This window comes from Actinia tenebrosa, unplaced genomic scaffold (genome assembly GCF_029948245.1).
Source record: "Actinia tenebrosa isolate PJP-AT-01 unplaced genomic scaffold, QUT_ActTen_1.0 PGA_scaffold5__44_contigs__length_20552954, whole genome shotgun sequence".
NCBI classification, from domain to species: Eukaryota; Metazoa; Cnidaria; class Anthozoa; order Actiniaria; family Actiniidae; genus Actinia; species Actinia tenebrosa.
Window position 1 is genome coordinate 7647333 of NW_028292582.1, and position 18817 is coordinate 7666149.

At 41.2% G+C, this 18817-nt stretch overlaps 2 protein-coding genes across 4 annotated transcripts; both read left to right on the plus strand.

The window, feature by feature from the left end:
• The first annotated feature begins 48 nt into the window (after window positions 1–48).
• On the plus strand, window positions 49–17110 carry LOC116291313 (uncharacterized). Its single transcript, XM_089037353.1, has 3 exons — window positions 49–249; window positions 1434–2579; window positions 16019–17110. The coding sequence occupies exons 2-3, from the start codon at window positions 1511–1513 to the stop codon at window positions 16771–16773; spliced, it is 1824 nt and encodes a 607-aa protein (XP_088893479.1). The 5' UTR covers window positions 49–249; window positions 1434–1510; the 3' UTR covers window positions 16774–17110.
• On the plus strand, window positions 3384–14015 carry LOC148906442 (uncharacterized). 3 transcript variants are annotated; one of them, XR_016121240.1, is made up of 3 exons: window positions 3384–3524; window positions 3857–13725; window positions 13819–14015. XR_016121240.1 is itself a non-coding variant. In XM_089037351.1 (3 exons), the coding sequence occupies exon 3, from the start codon at window positions 7309–7311 to the stop codon at window positions 13390–13392; it is 6084 nt and encodes a 2027-aa protein (XP_088893477.1). In that variant the 5' UTR covers window positions 3384–3524; window positions 3857–6980; window positions 7074–7308; the 3' UTR covers window positions 13393–14015. The 3 variants fall into 3 exon arrangements, 2 of the variants coding, with proteins under 2 accessions (XP_088893477.1, XP_088893478.1); XM_089037351.1 differs by having other exon boundaries at window positions 3857–6980; window positions 7074–14015; XM_089037352.1 differs by having other exon boundaries at window positions 3384–3519; window positions 3857–14015.
• Window positions 17111–18817: the final 1707 nt, after the last annotated feature.

Genomic DNA, 18817 nt, shown 5'->3' on the forward strand with positions numbered 1-18817 from the left:
TAGAGGGCATGGTTAGGGATCACCTGGTTAGGGATTGTGTTGGAGTTCCGCTTTCGATCAACAGTTTTACAAATCTTATTAGTATTGGTTTTTTATACATATACATTTACTGGATTGCAGAGAAAAGAACCATCCTTGATCATTGCCACATGATCAGTGCTGTCTGTTTGTTGTGACATCAGGAAGTAGGATCTCCTTCAACCCGCCGAAACAAACCTGATCATTGGAAACACTTTTTTTCGATTTAAGGTAGGAATTATGACCCTGGCTGGTGTTTGCTTTTGAAGTTAAATTGGTTTTGTTTTTATGTACCAAGAAGAATTGAGTAATATTCTTATGAGATATTCATGCAGTAACATCCATAAGACTGAAGACTTTGCAACACAAAATCGATTAAACAACTAGCACAAACGACTCGTACACTTCTTTATTTGTTCAAAACTCTGATCCCTCGAATGTTTTTTTTTTTTTTTTTTTTTGCGGTAGTCGCAAACCACTTAAAAGAAAATCATCCATCAAATGAAAATGGTTTAACTGGACTTGGCTTGTTCTTAGCGGCAGGCACAACCAATTGCATGAATATCTTCACTCCTGCATCAATGGATATATATTTTCTCTAGAATCGTCGGTACATCGCTCTGGGTTGTTTACCTTTCTAATTTCTAACATTTACTTTCTGCCATCAAAAGCTGATCACAGTGGATAGAATGATAGAAAATAGTACCTCCTATCTTGTTTTTATACCTGCCTGACAGTCCAAGGTCCAACACGCTTACCATATTCAGTTTTCAGTCTAGTCAGTCTGTTTACTCAGTAATCTTTCATACGACAACGACTCCTGTACGAAATATTTATATTCCTATCTATTTTTACTGCTAATAATTCAACCCAACTTTACTATTACTATTTATTGTATTTGTCCTGGTTTCTGATTAGTCAGTTCAAATTCAGTTTCTCGGCCATGCTTGTAAATAGCCAACTGGTTTGCCTCCTTGCTAGTTGGGATTCTTAAAACACTTTGTTTTTTAAATATTTCTTCATTTCAGTCTATTAAATTGTGGACTACACTGAAAATTAGCGGTCAGCTAAGTGTATTTTCCACGTTAAATAAGGTTATTATTCATGCTATTTGATATAGAGCAAGCTTGCTATTATTTCGGTGATGAGAAAACTTATATCTGCTAACAACTCGTGGCCTTAATCAGGCACTGATTTCCGAGAAAAAAATTGTTTACCCATTTTACTTAGGGTTTCGGGTCATTGGCTACGCGAAGGATCATACTGTTAGTGTATTGCAGACATATAGCTGAATATATCTATCATATAGTATATGCACTCTGTTAATATTATTATAAACTCTGTCTAGCCGGTATGGTTGTTTCAGCTAATTTGCCTTTTCAAAAGAATCATTTACACTTGTACTCTTTCTACAGGTTCATTTGACCAACGAAACACTTGCCTTCAATCCGTTGAACCCGAGTAGACGAAGGAAGGCTTCCACTACTGAAACATGGCTACATGTAACTTCGACTCTTCGCCTGGAAGAGACAGATTCATACGTCTTACCAGGCTACTCATTGCAGGCGGTACGCCCATCCTAAGAGAAGTGTTGAGAAGCTACCATAATCCATCGACTCTCGCAGCATGCGTAGCTTTAGTAGGCAAAAACTTTGGCTTTACGAAACCTCAAAAGCAGCTGCTTTTTCCCGCCGATCCGCCAGGTTCGCTGCCCAACTTTTATAAGTTTGATATTTGTCTTATCTTCAAGTTGCTAAAAAACTGCTGTGGACTGACCGAACCCGGCACTAAATGGAACAACTTACCAGCAGAGAGTGATAAAAGTCTGGAAGCTGATATCGTTAGAATATATTTTTATCGTAACGACATGTACGGCCATACACTAGAACACATGGCAATCTGTACGCAAGAAGACTTCGACAAGTACTGGGACATTATCTCTGCTGCATTGTGTAGAATAGCTACCATCTTGACTGGAAGTGCCACAACATTACGAAATCAAATCCAAGAATTAAGACGTTCGCGTTTGACAGATGATGATCTTAGCATATTTAAAGAATATTTTCAAAATAATAAATTAAGCTCGGCCCAGCAAGATAAAAAGTTGGACAACATCAAACAAGGGATAGAGAGAATTGAATTACAGTGCACAAAGATCTCTGACGACAAAACTACTAGAGCAGCTGCGCCACTATCGGTCCAGTACAAAGACTGTACAATATCTTATCACAATCATTTCGCTCCAAACGTTTCAAGCGTGTCCGCCCAAGGCCAGCAACCCGGTTTACCACAAGGAACTATCAGAAGCCAGGTTATGATTCCTACACATTCAATTAGCCTTCGAAGACCCCAACAGCAAGTCAATGTTGGCCAGGGGAATTCAACTGATCCTTTTGCAAATGGAGCGACAGCTGCAAGAACATGTAACACTCACTCTGATCAAGGCTTCTCTCGTGAATCCTACCAAACGAGTAGTAGAGACAGGAAGGCAAAACCAGTAAACCCGTTGGTTTACAGCAAGCCAAAGAATTGGTTGAGTCAGCGGCAGCAGGAGGACCAAGGTGAGTAATGAGCAGGCGCATTTACGATTGTTGAACATGGCGGCCTTCTCTTTCGGGGAAAGAACTGAATTGAGATAGCTTTGACACACAAGAAACTAACAATTTTAAAATTAGTCCGAGTCCAATTTAGAAGTCAGAGGAATTTTTCGAGTCTAATTATTTCTTGATTGGGGAGCATGAAATCCCATTACCTATTAATTATATAGCTGCCTAATTAATCCCATATCAGACAGAGCGGAAAAACCGGACGCATGCGCATTAGAGACTATTTTCATGAGCAATCCAATATGGCGGACGAAAGGGGGGAAAATCTGTCTCTTGGAAAATTGCTCTGAAAACGGACAAAAACGCAGCAATGACACTCAAAACTTTTCAAAACAACTCATAATTCGCCGGATCCCTTGATCTTGGTAGTTGTTTTGAAGCTTATTGTCGACTTGACGCCAAAATAATGAATTTTACGTCTTGATTGAGAAGGACTTCGATCGCATCTCCTAGTGTTCGATGACAAGTGGAAATTCTTAAAATATAAGGACAGACATGGATATATAAGCTTCATACTTCGGCAAAAGAACAATAAGTGAATGAACTTAAACATATCAAATAGCATCCGAAAAATTTTGAAACCATTTTTCAAACGAGGCATTTGAACTCGACGACACGTTGCTTTCGGCATCATCATCATCGACCTTTATAATCCAGCATTAAAAGTGCTAGACAGGGTCTGGACTTTGAGTAGCAGACGAGGATGGCATATGGGGCAGTTGCGAGGAGCGCGAGCAGGCATGCAGAGGACGTGGAAGAAATGCCTACAAGTCAGGGTTAGTGTGTTGTCGCCTTCGGTTCCGCTCTGCTAAATCACATGCTTTTTGTGAGTCGGTTCTCCTTCTCCCCAATCATATCCAAGTGGAAGACTTCTTTGGTCCACAGTAGCATCAAAGTAAGGTAAATAATATGGCTGTTAAAATTCATGTAAAATCAAACAATTTATCACAGTATACATAATTGTTTGTGTTCATCTGAGTTTGTAATTTAAATACTTAAACACAAATTCGTTTTACCTGGAATTTTTTTCTCCCTTGGTAGTTTTACTGTACCATCTCCACTGTTCCAAATATCCCTAAGCGGGTCAATGATGCACTCTGCAGCAAGGCAACAGAGAATAGTCCTTGTGCCTTTGTGTGAATGAATGAACTTAATTTACAAAAAAATAATACCTAAATTATAAAATATATATGGGTTCTGCTGAAACTAAAAAACTATCTTTGCTATCTTAGGTTTGGCCAAACAGCCCAGGAGCACATCGTACTGCAAACTTCTTTATTTCTTGTGTGTCATAAAGAGGATGGCCATTGTCATAATAATGCAAAGTCAGCTCTTAAAGAAATCGTCGGAACAGCTCCCTAAAGATTGGTGCTGTCACAAACATTTTTGATTTATTGAAACTGAAAGCTCAGTTGAGAAAATTCAATAAGGGTAAATATATGTATGTATATATATAGATATAGATAAAGCGATATGCAGAAATTCTGATCCAACCAAGTATGTAGTATATAACTATATAGGGGTAATAAGGGGTAATGCATTATGGGTAATAGACCAGCGGGTTCAAAGCTAAGTACCCGGGTACCAAAGCGTTGGCTGGCCTACCGAGTGTGAACAGCGCTAAAGTCAAGAGGCTGGAACTTTGTGTTCATTTTTTAATACCTCTACACTATTAGGAAAAACTGTCATATTGTAAATGGTTTTATTGATGTAAAGTAAAACATTGGAAGTTTTGCAATGGTCGAGTTTAAAATCAGTTGTGAAATCGCTCTTCTTGGAAGTTTTGGTTGAAGTGAACTCAATTCTGAATTTGTTCTTCGCTTACTTATATGTGCCCTTCTAAAACAATCAAACACTCCGAGGACAGCAAAACCAAAACAGTCGGTAATATGACTTATGACAAAAGTGGTACAAAAATTGTTCATGAGCTACTCTGGATAGGATATTTTGCTTTATTCCTAGTCTACCATGTTATTGTTATTGAGCGTCAACTTAGTCAAATTTCAATTGATGAACAGGCTGAAAATAATTTCTAGATAAACGAAGGTTAATCTTACTTGAGAGAGGCATATTCTTCCACCTCACCTCTGATTACTTAGTGATTCTTTGTTGTTACTTTTTCTTTTGTTTCTCTCTCTCTCTCTCTCTTTTGGCTCAAGCTATTAAAAGCTTTGCATTTTATGCAAAATAGGTTCACTCACGAGATTGAAAGTTTGAATATTAATCATAATTGCATTAAAGCCGTTTGTATTAATTAAAATTACGTAAAATAAACAGCAGTTTATATTGAAAATAACGCCGACTGTCGAGTTATAGGCAGGGTGAAAATTCTTTTTCTGGTTGGAACAAGCGCAGTTTGTTTTGAAAGGTAACTTATCTTAAACAAAACGAGAGCCAACGCTTTGGTACTTTTAATCCCGCTTTGAATCCCGCGAGGCCATTACCCATAATGCACCCTGTGGGGATAACCAGAGGGTAAAAAACCCTCTTATTTTGCTGAAGGCTGATCAGACAATGTTGAAAATACCTTGTTTGGTATCCAAAGACAAAATGAAGAAATAAAAACCAGAAAAAGATAGAAGCTTAAATACATTTAAGGCAAATTTTAAACATTTTTTCATAAGTTGATACATTTTCTGTAAGACCAAAACTCTTCATGATCTGTACATGCAAAAATGACTTGAATAAACTGAATAATGAAAAAATGAATAAACTGATAATCAGTATTGTACAGATAAAAGCAGGTATAGTATAAATTCAATTAAGAAACCTTCCAATTTGGGACAGTTTTTTGATTGGTTACCCCCCAAAAACACAAGGCATTATGGGGATGTGAAAGTCAAGGATTGTTTAAACACAAAGGATCTTGGTCATCGGAGGGGGTCAAATCAACACAAATTCACTGAAAATAATAATTGTTCTAAAACCCGTATCAATCCACGAAGAGAAGTACAATAGCCAGCAAACGCTCAGAATATTTTAAGTACATATCATATCTCAAAACCAGGCCATTTTAGATTAAACTGTTTCGCTAGGAGCAAATTTTGTTGAATTTTCTATTGGATTTGGTGATTGTATCACCCACATAAAAGAGCAGTGACATCCTAGTGAAATAGGCCAATTGGAAAACCATTGTCAGGTTGGAAAGGTTGAGTGAAGCTAAGACTGAAGGGTGTTCTGGGTAGTCTATATCCTAGTTATTTGGAGCATGTTTGCATATACAGACATGTACACAAAGAGTAACAAAATTCTTTATTTGCTAACTTCAATTAGACTGTGTTCAAGAGCTGCAAACTTCAATATGCATAATATTAGCATCATTGATTGGTTACCCAGGACACCTTTCAGTCTTAGCTTAGATAATTTGACCGTTTCTGAGCATGACAATTTTTTCAATTTGGTGTACCAGTATGTAAGGTCAATAAATGTATGTATGTGAATATGCATAAACATGTAAAAATTTAAATTGCCTTTAACACTATATTCTCAGTATTGATTCTGCATAAGGTGGGCTCTTTAATGGCCAAAAATAATCATATAGTTTCAGTGGTGCATTTTTGGATATATAAAAATAGGAATGCTTTCCAAATATAATTTATCTGTACTAGTGATATTTATCCTGACATCACAGTTACTGGAATATGACAAGGATAGACCTTCATTACTAAGTTCAAGACATCACTCAACTATATAATTTTTTGGGTGAACAGCTTACCTCTATATCAATATACTGAGAATATTATCAGATTGCATAGGCATTTCTCTGATTTGTTGAAGGTAAGCCTAAAAGGGGGATTTAAGTTTTTATTTCCTGTTTATTTTATTTTTACATGAGAGCTTTTGCTTCATCATGCTGTTTTCTTGTTGAAACTCCCCTACTTGATGTGCCAAATGAACATTTGCCCTTAGAAGTGAGTGGTTGTGCTCTTCCTAGTTCCGTTATCCTCTCCTGCATCTCTTTTTATCTCTCTTTTCCTGTGTCTGATTTGTTTCCTTTATTTTGCTAATCAATTTCCAAATTAATTATTTTCAGTTATATAACAATGTTCATTGCAGGTTCTATAAAAACTGTTTGAGATTAAAAGTCTTTAGGTCAATATATTATAGAAATGGTTTTACTGTATGTTGAGAATAGTTAACTTTTACATACATTTATTCGTTTTGTTTGTTTCTTACGATTTCCTTGACCCCATGATTTACCAGAAATTAATGATTAAACATAGCAATGAAACTTGATCTAGCCTTATGCAATAAAAGACACTCGCTTAATTCTTAATGAAACGACATGCACGTGCCTACGAGCCAACGATAATTTTGCCATGAAGACTAACTTAGATGCGTGATTCGCCACCAGATGTAAGTACAATAAATTCTAAACGTATATACTGTTTAAGTGTAAATATTTCCCCAAAAATGTAGGCTAATTTAGGAATTATTGTTACATTTTAGCGAACCTTGTACTAGCTTGAACCAGTTTGAACTTGATCCACGAATTAAACTTGAAACAGATACGAGTGAACATTTGTCAACTAGCTCTAACAAGCGTATCGTATGGTGGTAAAATAGACATTCCCCCGATATCTCTAACAGTTCGATCTGAGGAGCAAAATTTAAGAGATAATCCCGGCCTGAATTCGATCAATAAAGCCCCGAGTTTAGAAGCCCGTAATTTGACACCGACCGCATGGAAGATAAAAAATTCGAGGAATCGGATTATGGACGCGCGGCGCTTCCGGAACGAGAAAGGGAAATTCCGAGAAAATCCGGCCGACAGGCAAAGATAAAGCCGGAGCACACGGAATACTTCCAATTAATGCGAAAGGAAAGACTAGTTTCTGACCTCAGGGGTTCTGAGACAGCAATTGAAGAAATAATACAGAATATCCAGCAATGTGACGCCGTTTCTCGCCCAGCAGGGGCAAAATCGGCAATCGAAAGCCTCGAAAATGAATGGGAAAAATATCAAGAAATTTACAGCGATCTCGCCAAAATTGTTGTAGACACCACCGAGCTACAAACAATGAGCACGAAAAATCAAAAAATTGTTCGACGAATTTACGAACAAAGAGAAGCTCTCATACAAGTTCTGCAGGAGTCAATGAATGCCCCCCTTCCAAGTGATAAAGTCCCGTGTCCTACCCCACAGGACGATGCAAAGTCCATAATGTCAATGAAATCAGGAGCAAGTAAATGCTCCTCTACATCCTCAAACGCGCGCGCTGCCGCCAGATCCGCTAGGATTGCTAAGCTCAAGCTAGAACAAGCAATAAAGAGATCGGAGCTAAAACAGAAACAGATTCGAGAAGAGGCGGAGCTGGAAAGGACCAAAGTCGAGCTGGAGACCAAGAGAGCCGAAAGCGAGCTGAAGGAACACCTCCAGCAACTGCAAGACGAAATGGAGTGCGCCAATTATGAGGCCCAGCTGCTAGAAGAAGAACAAGACGATGAACTGAGACAGAGAAAGGAACTGGAATTCGAAATAGAAGGACAGTACAGCCAACAAAAAAAAACTGCAACAGAGGTTAAAGAAGAAAATATACCACCGGTGAAGCCAATTGTGACATCAACGCCGAACAGAGACCAGGACCTGGATGAACGTGATGGTCTTGGGGGAGATGATCTCCGCCAATCGACGATACCAAATACCCGCCAAATCCAAGCTGGAGGAGAACAACGGTATGACGAACAAAGGTCATACTGGTCCCAAGACCCAAGAAACCCAACCCTGGACCAGACTCTAGCTGCTACATTGGTGCAAATAAATCAGCAGCTGATGAGCGCCATGAAGCAAAATTCGGAGTCCACGATGGTCATGAAATCGATGATGCAAAGACAAGGGATTCCGAAACCTGATCCCCCTAAGTTCTCTGGAGATCCTGCTGAATTCCCGGTTTTCAAGCTGAGAATGCAGGACTGGCTAGAGGAAAAGGGCCTGACAGAGAAGGAAAAGATATCACACCTGCTGAGCTTCGTTGAAGGAGACCCAAGGGAAGCCATCACTTATTGCGAGATAGAGGAAAACGGATATGCAGAAGCCATGGCGATCTTGGAATCTCAGTACGGCCACCCTGCAAAGGTCGTCCGAGCATCTATTAAAAGAATAACAGATGGTCCCAGGATCGAGAGAGGGAACAAGACTGCCCTCACGAAGCTTCGCAACAACCTCCAGACCGTCATCAAGGCCCTTCGCCACAACAAAATATACCTCTACGAGATGAACGCATGCCATAACATAGAAAGGGTAATCGACAGACTCCCCCTCCACATGCAGGTGGAGTGGGCTAAAGGTGTCCCTAGAATTCGCGACGAAACGGACACCGGCCCTGACCTCAGTCATGTCTTTAGCCTGGTAGACAAACAAGTGAAAATCATGAATGACCCTCAATTTGGTCATATCTTGAGCAATCATCAAGCCTCGAGTTCATCCATGAAACCTGGCAAGATGAGCACAGCCTTGAAGCCCATTACAAGCTACCGTAAGCCACTATCCACCATGGCAACCGACGTGAAGAAAGAAAGAAAGACCTGCGTGTGTTGCAAGGGCCAGCATGATTTGAAGGACTGCGAAGTCTTCCCCAAGAAATCAACTGAAGAAAGATGGACCCTCGTAAAGGAACAAAAGCTCTGTCATCTATGTTTGGCTTCGGGTCATATGAGGTACCAGTGCACATCAACAGAAAGGTGTCTATGCAAGGCGCCCCTACCCCACCATAAGCTGCTGCACCGAGATCACAGACCGCAACAAGTTGTCAGCCAATCCCCGCAACCCTCCGCACAACCTGCATCAGAAGTAGTTAGACGGAAGGAGATCGACACGCGAGCAACCCTCAGCCAGAAACAAGGTCAAATAATCCTGCTACATGTGGTTCCAGTCCGAGTGATAAGCGACGAAGGCAAATCCGTAACCACTTATGGTCTCCTGGATAACGCAAGTCGAGGGACCATAATCTGCTCCCAGCTCGCGGAAAGGTTAGGCATTGACGGCCCCAAGCTTCCAGTCTCAGTGACCACAGTCCTTGGCACACAAGATCGCGAATACAAGGAAGTATCCTTTAAACTACAAGCTGCCGAACCCAGCGACGAAGATCCCGTTTTAAACGTGGAACAAGGCCTTTCTGGCGAACTAGAAATAAAGGAAAGGGTGCTGCCACACGAGATAGTTCTAAACCAGCACCCACACTTATGTGACGTCAGCATACCGGAAGTAGACTTAAAGAAAGTGACACTGATTATCGGCGAAGATGTGAGAAATGCGCACGCAGTTAAGGATGTTCGATCGCCCGCAGACAATGAACGGAGTGGATTATACGCTACTAGAACAGCACTAGGCTGGACGATTGCTGGCCACACGACAGGTGCCCCAAGCCCCAAGAAAGAAACAAGCTTCAACTTCACGGACACGAATAAAGAGCTTAGCAACCAGCTGGAACGGTTCTGGAAGATAGAGAGAGTAGGAATTGAGGACCAAACAGACACCTTGAAGTCGGTGGAGGACCGCAGAGCAGAAGACATCCTTCGAGAATCCACAAGGCTTGTGAATGGACACTACGAGACGGGTCTACTCTGGAAAAAGAACGATCCTCATCTACCCAATAACAGGAAGCTTGCAGAGTCTCGACTGAACAGTCTCAAACGGAAATTTCAACGCGACCCAGATTTCGAAGACAAGTACAGAAAGGTAATTCAGGAATATGTACAACGAGGATACGCAAGGAAGCTGACTCCAGATGAAGCACGATCGACTACTCCAAAGACCAACTACCTGCCACATCACGGAGTCACAAACCCCAATAAACCAGGCAAGGTGAGAGTCGTCTTCGACGCAGCCGCTAAATTCCAGGAAACCTCCCTGAACAAGAACCTGCTACAAGGCCCGGATCTGTCAAACAGTTTGAATGGAGTACTGATGAGATTTCGTCAAGAAAGGGTAGCGGTAGTGGCAGACGTCGAAGGCATGTTTCACCAAGTCAAGGTAGCACGCAAGGATCAAGATGCCTTAAGATTCCTTTGGTATAGTAACGACATCGATGGACCCCCTGACGAGTATGTAATGACGTCGCACATCTTCGGAGCGACAGACTCTCCCTGTTGCGCGAATTATTGTCTGAAGAAAACAGCAGAAGATAATACAAGCAGTTTCGATCCCGTTGTCATCCAAACTGTCCTAAGGAACTTCTATGTTGACGACATGCTGAAGGCGCTCAAGAGTGAGGAAATTGCTATCAAAGTCGCGAAGGACTTGATATCCCTACTATCGAGAGGAGGATTTCGACTGACGAAATTCACCTCCAACAGCCGTGCAGTCCTGGATTCGATCCCTAGCAAGGAAAGAGCTAACCCCACCTTGGACCTAGATTTTGATGATTTGCCAATCGAACGCGCACTTGGCGTGCAGTGGAATGTAGAGCAAGACACCTTTGGCTTCAAGGCTGCTAAATGCAGCAAGCCTAATACGATGAGAGGCGTACTATCTTATGTCTCGTCTTTCTATGACCCACAAGGCTTCGCCGCCCCTGTAGTTCTCCCAGCAAAACAGATACTGCAAGAGTGCTGGAAGGAAAAGCAGACATGGGACGAATCGTTGAAGGGGAAGCTGCTGAAAAAATGGGAACGTTGGAAGAACCTGCTGCCTATTATGACTGAAGTCAAGATTCCACGCTTCTTCTTCGGAATTCCAGCCGACGTGGATTTAGCTGACATCCAACTACACCATTTTTGTGATGCGTCCGAAGTAGGTTACGGCACTGTTTCCTATCTGAGGGCGACCTATCCGGATGGAACACTATCTTGTTCCTTCGTCCAAGGAAAGTCTAGAAATGCCCCGGTTCGTGCCCCAACGATTCCAAGAATGGAACTACAGAGTGCTGTCCTTGCTACTAGAATGGACAAGTTCATTCAGAGAGAACTAGACATGCTGATAAGCAAGACGCTATTCTGGACCGATAGCACCATCACTCTGTATTGCATCTCCAACGAAAGCAAAAGGTTCCAAACCTACGTTACCAACCGAGTGAACGAGATAAGAGAAGCCACTGAAGTAGCACAGTGGCGACATTGCCCAGGAGTGCTGAACCCCGCTGATGACTGTTCAAGAGGTCTAGACGCAAAGCAGTTCATTGAAAGTGAAAGATGGCTGAGAGGACCCCAATTCCTCTGGGAAGGTGAAGAAAGCTGGCCAAGTCACCATGTAGAAGACATCCCCGACGACAAACTTGAAATAAAGAAGGAGAAGACATGCCTTGCAACCGAGACCGATGCAGCTGCAACTTCGGTTCTTCACGAGTTACTCGCAAGATACTCAAGTTGGTCAAGGCTGCGCAAAAGTGTAGCATGGATAATCAAGTTCATCAATTGGTTGAAGGAAGGAAGAAAGAAACCGAGCCACCGGCGACTGACAGTCAACGACCTCAAGAAGGCTAAACAAAGAATCGTCGCTATCGTGCAAGCAAGGTCCTTTCCTAATGAAGTCCGTGAACTTAGCCGAGGGAAGTCTGGTTCCCAGACACGAGTGAAACCTTCTAGCAACATAGTAAAGTTGAAACCTATGATGAATCCAAGTGAAGGGGTCATGCGTGTATCGGGACGAATCAGCGAGGCACCAATAACGTACGATGCAAAGCACCAAGTGATCCTACCCCAACACCACTGCGTCACCGAACTGATAATCAACCATTATCATGTGAGGCTCGGTCACTGTGGACCAGAACACTTGCTCTCAAAGGTAAGAGAAGAGTTTTGGATCGTCAAGGCAAGAGCTGCGATCAAGAAGGTGCTAGGAAGATGCTTCATCTGCAAGAAACAGCATGCAGAAAGGATGTCACAAGAAATGGCAGACCTGCCCAAGGTAAGGGTGACGCCCTACGAACCGCCCTTTACCTACACCGGCATAGACTACTTTGGCCCTTTAAATGTAAAGAGGGGTCGTGGTACAGCAAAGCGCTACGGTTGCATTTTTGTCTGCATGACGACGCGAGCTGTACATCTGGAGTTGGCGCAGTCACTAGAGACAGACGCATTCATAATGGTGCTCCGACGCTTCATCAACGTCAGAGGAAGCGTTAAACAGCTGAGGTCGGACAATGGTACTAACTTTGTCGGAGCAGAACGCGAGTTGCGTGCGTCGATCAGAGAATGGAACCACAAGACCATAGAAGAGGAGCTCCAGCAGCATAACTGTGAATGGGTATTCCACCCACCGGGTGCATCCCATATGTCCGGAGTATGGGAAAGACTGATAAGGAGTGTCAAGCGGTCGATGAAAGCTATACTCGGTGAAAGGACGGTAGATGAAGAGGTGCTGAGAACCGTACTCTCCGAAGCGCAAGCAATTGCGAATTCCCGACCGCTGTGCCACAACTCTGACGATGTCAAAGACTTGGAGGCGCTGACACCCAACCACCTTCTGTTACAACGTCCAGCTGTCACTCTTCCTCCGGGACACTTTGAAGATACAGATTTGTCAAGCAGAAAAAAATGGCGACAAGTACAGATCCTCGCGAACCATTACTGGAAGAGGTGGGTTCACGAGTACTTACCCACCCTGCAAGAACGCCAGAAATGGCTCAAGCCACGTCGAGACCTGACAGTCAACGATCTAGTACTGATTGCGGATGATAACGCACCGAGAGGCCAATGGCTTCTTGGTCGCGTTACTCAGGTGTTCCCTGGTAGAGACGGACGGATTCGAAGTGCAGCGATAAAGACCAAGAACTCAGAGTTACACCGACCAATAAGAAAACTCTGCCTATTGGAGGCATCAGGACAGTGAAGAAAGAAGAAAGAAGAAAGAAAAAAGAAGAAAGCTGCTATGCAGATAAGACAATTATATGCTAATGACGAAACCCTGGTTTCCTCATCGGGGGCCGGGATGTTGAGAATAGTTAACTTTTACATACATTTATTCGTTTTGTTTGTTTCTTACGATTTCCTTGACCCCATGATTTACCAGAAATTAATGATTAAACATAGCAATGAAACTTGATCTAGCCTTATGCAATAAAAGACACTCGCTTAATTCTTAATGAAACGACATGCACGTGCCTACGAGCCAACGATGATTTTGCCATGAAGACTAACTTAGATGCGTGATTCGCCACCAGATGTAAGTACAATAAATTCTAAACGTATATACTGTTTAAGTGTAAATATTTCCCCAAAAATGTAGGCTAATTTAGGAATTATTGTTACATTTTAGCGAACCTTGTACTAGCTTGAACCAGTTTGAACTTGATCCACGAATTAAACTTGAAACAGATACGAGTGAACATTTGTCAACTAGCTCTAACAAGCGTATCGTATGGTGGTAAAATAGACATTCCCCCGATATCTCTAACACTGTAAATAAGAAAAAGCTGTCTTACTTGAGAACTTCAATAAAAGTATAGCCCTTCAGTTTGTGTCTGTCTTTCTATTTTCTTATGTAATGGTGGTCAGGAACACATTGTCTAGACATGTTGCTGTTTTTTTACATAATTATAATAAGAAAGAAATATTAATGCTTTTCCCCATACCTTTCTCGTATTTCGTGGACAATACGAATCCATAGACGTGATGTGACTATTTTTATCGGCGTCACTCAGATGCCCAGAACATGTTTGTACCCCTTTTGGTTGGGCTTATCTCGTCAAACACTAATAGGCGCTGAGGGCAGGGACAAGTGAATCATTGCAGGTCTTTTCATGGACAAGATAACAACAGGTTTTGTTGTTTTTTTACGCTTCAAATGGTAAAAGAACACTGAAATAGAGTACTCGAAAGGACTATTAAAGGGCTTGAAAAAAGGCGGGAATTTTAATGTCTTCAAGATAAATGAGGACGAATGGTCCAAGAAAATTGATGTTTATCATTAATAAAAGAACATTTCACGCTCATCAAACTCAAAATACAGTAATTTAATATTATTGAAGGGCAATAAAACAAGTTTTCCAATGGCAATGCTTGGCAAAGCAGTGTAGGTAAACTTACGTTTATTCGGCCCACGTGTCGTGAGTTCAAATGCCTCGTTTGAAAAATGGTATCAAAATTTTTAGGATGCTTTTTGATATGTTTAAGTTCATTCACGTATTGTTCTTTTGCCGAAGTATGAAGCTTATATATCCATGTCCGTCCTTATATTTGAAGATTTTCCACTTGTCATCGAACACTAGGAGATGCGATCGAAGTCCTTCTGAATCAAGTCGTAGAAGTCCTTATTTTGGCGTCAAGTCGACAAAAAGCTTCAAAAAAACTACCAAGATCAAGGGCTCTGACGAATTATGAGTTGTTTTCTAAAGTTTTGAGTGTCATTGCTGCGTTTTTGTCCGTTTTCAGAGCAATTTTCCAAGAGACAGATTTTTACCGCCTCTCGTCCGCCATATTGGATTGCTCATGAAAATAGTCTCTAATGCGCATGCGTCCGGTTTTTCCGCTCTGTCTCCCATATCAACAAGACCTGTCCAATTAAGAAAATAATTGGACAGTTACCTATATGGGATTAATGAGAAGCTGTATAATTACCATAGTAACTGACACAAATTCACGAGAAATGAATTAATGAGATGAGTAAATTAAGGTTACTTTACGGGAAACACGGGTGCGTAGCGGTGGGAGCGCACCAAATTCACCTGTTCGGCGCTAGCCGTCACGTGGTATAAATTGTATTGGATTGTGTTACGGCCACCAAAATGCTCGGACATCGTTATCAGATTCCCATACAAATTCACTGACTTTAAAGAGAACATTTAGATAGATTCCTTTAGTTAGCTATCTTAGCAGCAGTAGGAAAAGCTTCAATCAAGCTAGAAAAATGATATTTTACTTGTATTTAGAGAACTAACTAAACAAACCAAGTAAATAGTTCATTTAAAGTCAGTACATTTGTACGGAAATCCGAGAACAATGTCCGAACTTCTTGGTGACCGTAACCCAATTTTTAGCGGGGAGCACTCATTTTTGGAAGGTAAAGTGGCCCTTTTATAAATAAATGCGGTGTTCGATCAAGGGTAAGACGATCTAAATGTGGCATTGTTAAAAGATATATACAGACTTTTCAACCAAAGCTAGAGCATCGTTCAGCAGCATATGCGGACTGGACATCAGTCTGTATTTGATTACTAGTCATTCCGAGGTTGAGGAAACTGGGCCGAGTTGGCATTTTAGTGCATTGTGGGGCTGTGGAGATATGTCTCCGATATGTGCCCTATAGCAGCCCCACAATGCAATTCAATACCAACTCGGCCCAGTTTTTTCCTCGACCTCGGGATGGCTGATACAATAATTCAAGTCTCGGGGACTAAGTTTGGTCTGAATGACCTCGACTCTTTAAATTCAGCTCTGAATTCAGCTCACTGCTGTCACAAGCCCCACATATGCCTTCGTTTAGCACGTGTAAATGTGGATTTACTTTTTGAACACAGAGTTCAAGGACAGTGGCAGGCACTCCCAAATACTAAGTCAGGTAGGAATGGCGGCATGTGACGCGAGTATAGCGTCAGAAACCATCAGATCACAGAGTGTCATGGATCTACCCAGTACTCTAAAAACTGCCTTGCAAGAACTGCTTCAGTTAATCTGTAGCTATGAAGGGAGAATGGACTGGCAGAAGGCTAAGAAACTGCTGTACATCGAGTTAACTAAACCAGCATTTACGCAATACATGAGTAGATATTTTGAGATTCTTCCTGATAACGTTGTTCAGGTTAAACTTAAGTTTTGTCCAAAGATGAGAAAAGATAGCACTTGTGACAATACTAACTGCCCAGATTTACATCTCTGCTTTTACCATTTTTTAACCGATGACTGTCAGTACACGACAAATTGCAAAAATTCCCATAACATTTCTGATGATCACACAGATAATATGTTTAAAATGGCGAATCTTTCATTCCTCAATGTCGAACAACGTAAGCAGTTAGTTAGAAACGTAGCTTACGTAGCCCCTGAAATCTGCATTTACTACAACAAACGATCTAATGTATGCACAAAGGGCTCCAACTGTCCTTACCTTCACGTCTGTAAAGATTGGGTTGGCGGTAGCTGTGGTGAGGGGAGTAGGTGCCAACGTGCCCATGCCTTCAGTAACCCACACGAAAAGGACATCTTAAAGAAAAAGAATTTAGATCAAAAGTCTGAGAAAGAAATCATACATAGACTTAAAGAGAATTTTGATTAGTACTACTAGAGAACATAGTGAAGAAGTAATTTATTAGAATGTAACGTGAATATCCTATAGTCCTGAGTCCTATAGGGTAGATGAAGGCAGAATGCGGCAATACGCCATTTTACCTTCATTTCAGACCACGTGTTATTCCCTAGAGTATCATTTCTTTGTTTAACAGTTGCTGTAGCGGATCCAGGATTTTTTGCCCGGTTGCAAAATGGCCGCCACGGAGAAAAGCTGCTGAGAAGTTGCATGAATATGGATTCAACTAAAACAAAGAATCTTATTCTCAAGGGAATGACACGTGGTTAAAATGGAAAAACGCGTACGCGTTTACCTGGGGGTAGCTTTTTATGGGGGGTGGGGGGGGGGGTAATTAGGGGGTAGGACTCTACGTTATTTAGAAGAAGCGAAGATAAATATATAAAGCATTGAGAGGCAAATTTTATGGAGTAACCTCCACAATGATGAAAGGAAAGACGACAGACATAAAAATAAACTCAGAATCTTTCGTCAGTTCAAAACGGATTATAACTCAAGTCACCAATATTAAGCACAAAATTAAGAATTAGCAACCATAAGCTTGAAGTAGAAACGGGGAGGTATAAGAGGCCTTATCTCATTTACGATGAAAGGATTTGCCCAGTGTGTAAGTCGGGAGTAGAAAACGAAAAACACTTTCTAGTTTGGTGTCCATTATATGACTCTCATAGAAACGACTTAAGAGAGTCCATAGAAAAAAACACCAGCATTATTTTCAACAATTTGAGCGCTGACAGTCGTTTTATGTTCTTAATCAATTCAAAATCAGCGTCTCTACAAAGAGCCATATCAGCATACATTCATCAATGTATGCTGATACGTGAAAATGAAATAAAAAAATTACCTAATACATAGTATATATATATACCTATAATATATTTGGAATCAAACACCCATGTACTATTAAGTATAAGGTGCCAAATAAAATTGTATTGTATTGTATTGTATATTGTAAAGCAAAGCATTGTACGGGGAAGTAGAAATGGGTTATGCTGAACAACAAGTTTAAAATTCCTCAATGTCAGTCATAAACATAATGGAAGATAAATCTTCAACACACATTCAACTATTCAATTCATGTAGAATGGATGCCGAAACTATTGAATTAGGGCTTATATGCACTTCAGCAAGAGCAAATAAATGAATTAAAAGTTTTGAGTCAACACGAGCGTCGTCTTTTACTCTTACCTTCAGATCTTTTCGTCTTCTGTACAAGCGTGTTCACGTATGAATACAAGGTATGGCGCACAATGGAGTTGTTTTAACGGCTTTGTTCCAAGGCTGGTTTTCATTCTTGCGAGGGAGTCGGAAGCAGTCCACGAGTGAAATTAATCTTGCAAGGGAAAACCACTTGTCATAGACATGCAGCACAAGGAAGGAAAAGGATACTTTCTGATCCACCAGACTCCGACTTCGTTTCAGTCTGGTTTTCGGCTGCTACAATTATAACCTGCTTCCGACTCCGATTCTATCCCAAGTGAAAACTAGGCTTAATTATAAAAGCAAGACTTGCTGCTGCATATGATTACAGCAGCGAGTAACCAAGCGATAGTGCCGGGGGAGTTCACACCATAGACAAACACAGCAATAACAAAACATTGTAAAGGAACCACGTCATGTGTTTGGTCTATAAATTAAAGAATGCGCGTAGCTATGCGAAAAACATTGCATTGCATCTGAAAATTCTTCGTGGGATTGCCGTGCCAATGCAATTCCATCTTGGTTCTAGCGTCTCTTAGACTATAAAACGGGTTTCTTCTCCCTATGCATAACAAGGACAGTTGTACAACAAGCAAACAGAGGTGAATATATTTGGTAAAAAGCTTGTCCTAAACTAGCTAGCTAACTTTTGGTTTGGCACCGGTTTGGTGTGTTATTAATGAGCGGATGTTGGTCCATCTCACGTCTATTCCTTTTGTTTCCCGCTCTCGGTTTTATGAAGATGTGAATTGTCTTTTTCATGCTATTACCTGCTCTCCTTCTATTTCGTCCTTAAAAACAGCCCCACATTAAG

Bases quoted from the DNA above. Each gene is read 5' to 3' on its own strand.
- LOC116291313 (XM_089037353.1), top strand. From the start codon at position 1,511: ATGGCTACATGTAACTTCGACTCTTCGCCTGGAAGAGACAGATTCATA. The intron at 2,580-16,018 runs GTGAGTAATGAG...TTTTGAACACAG, and splicing joins GCGGCAGCAGGAGGACCAAG to AGTTCAAGGACAGTGGCAGG.
- LOC148906442 (XM_089037351.1), top strand. From the start codon at position 7,309: ATGGAAGATAAAAAATTCGAGGAATCGGATTATGGACGCGCGGCGCTT.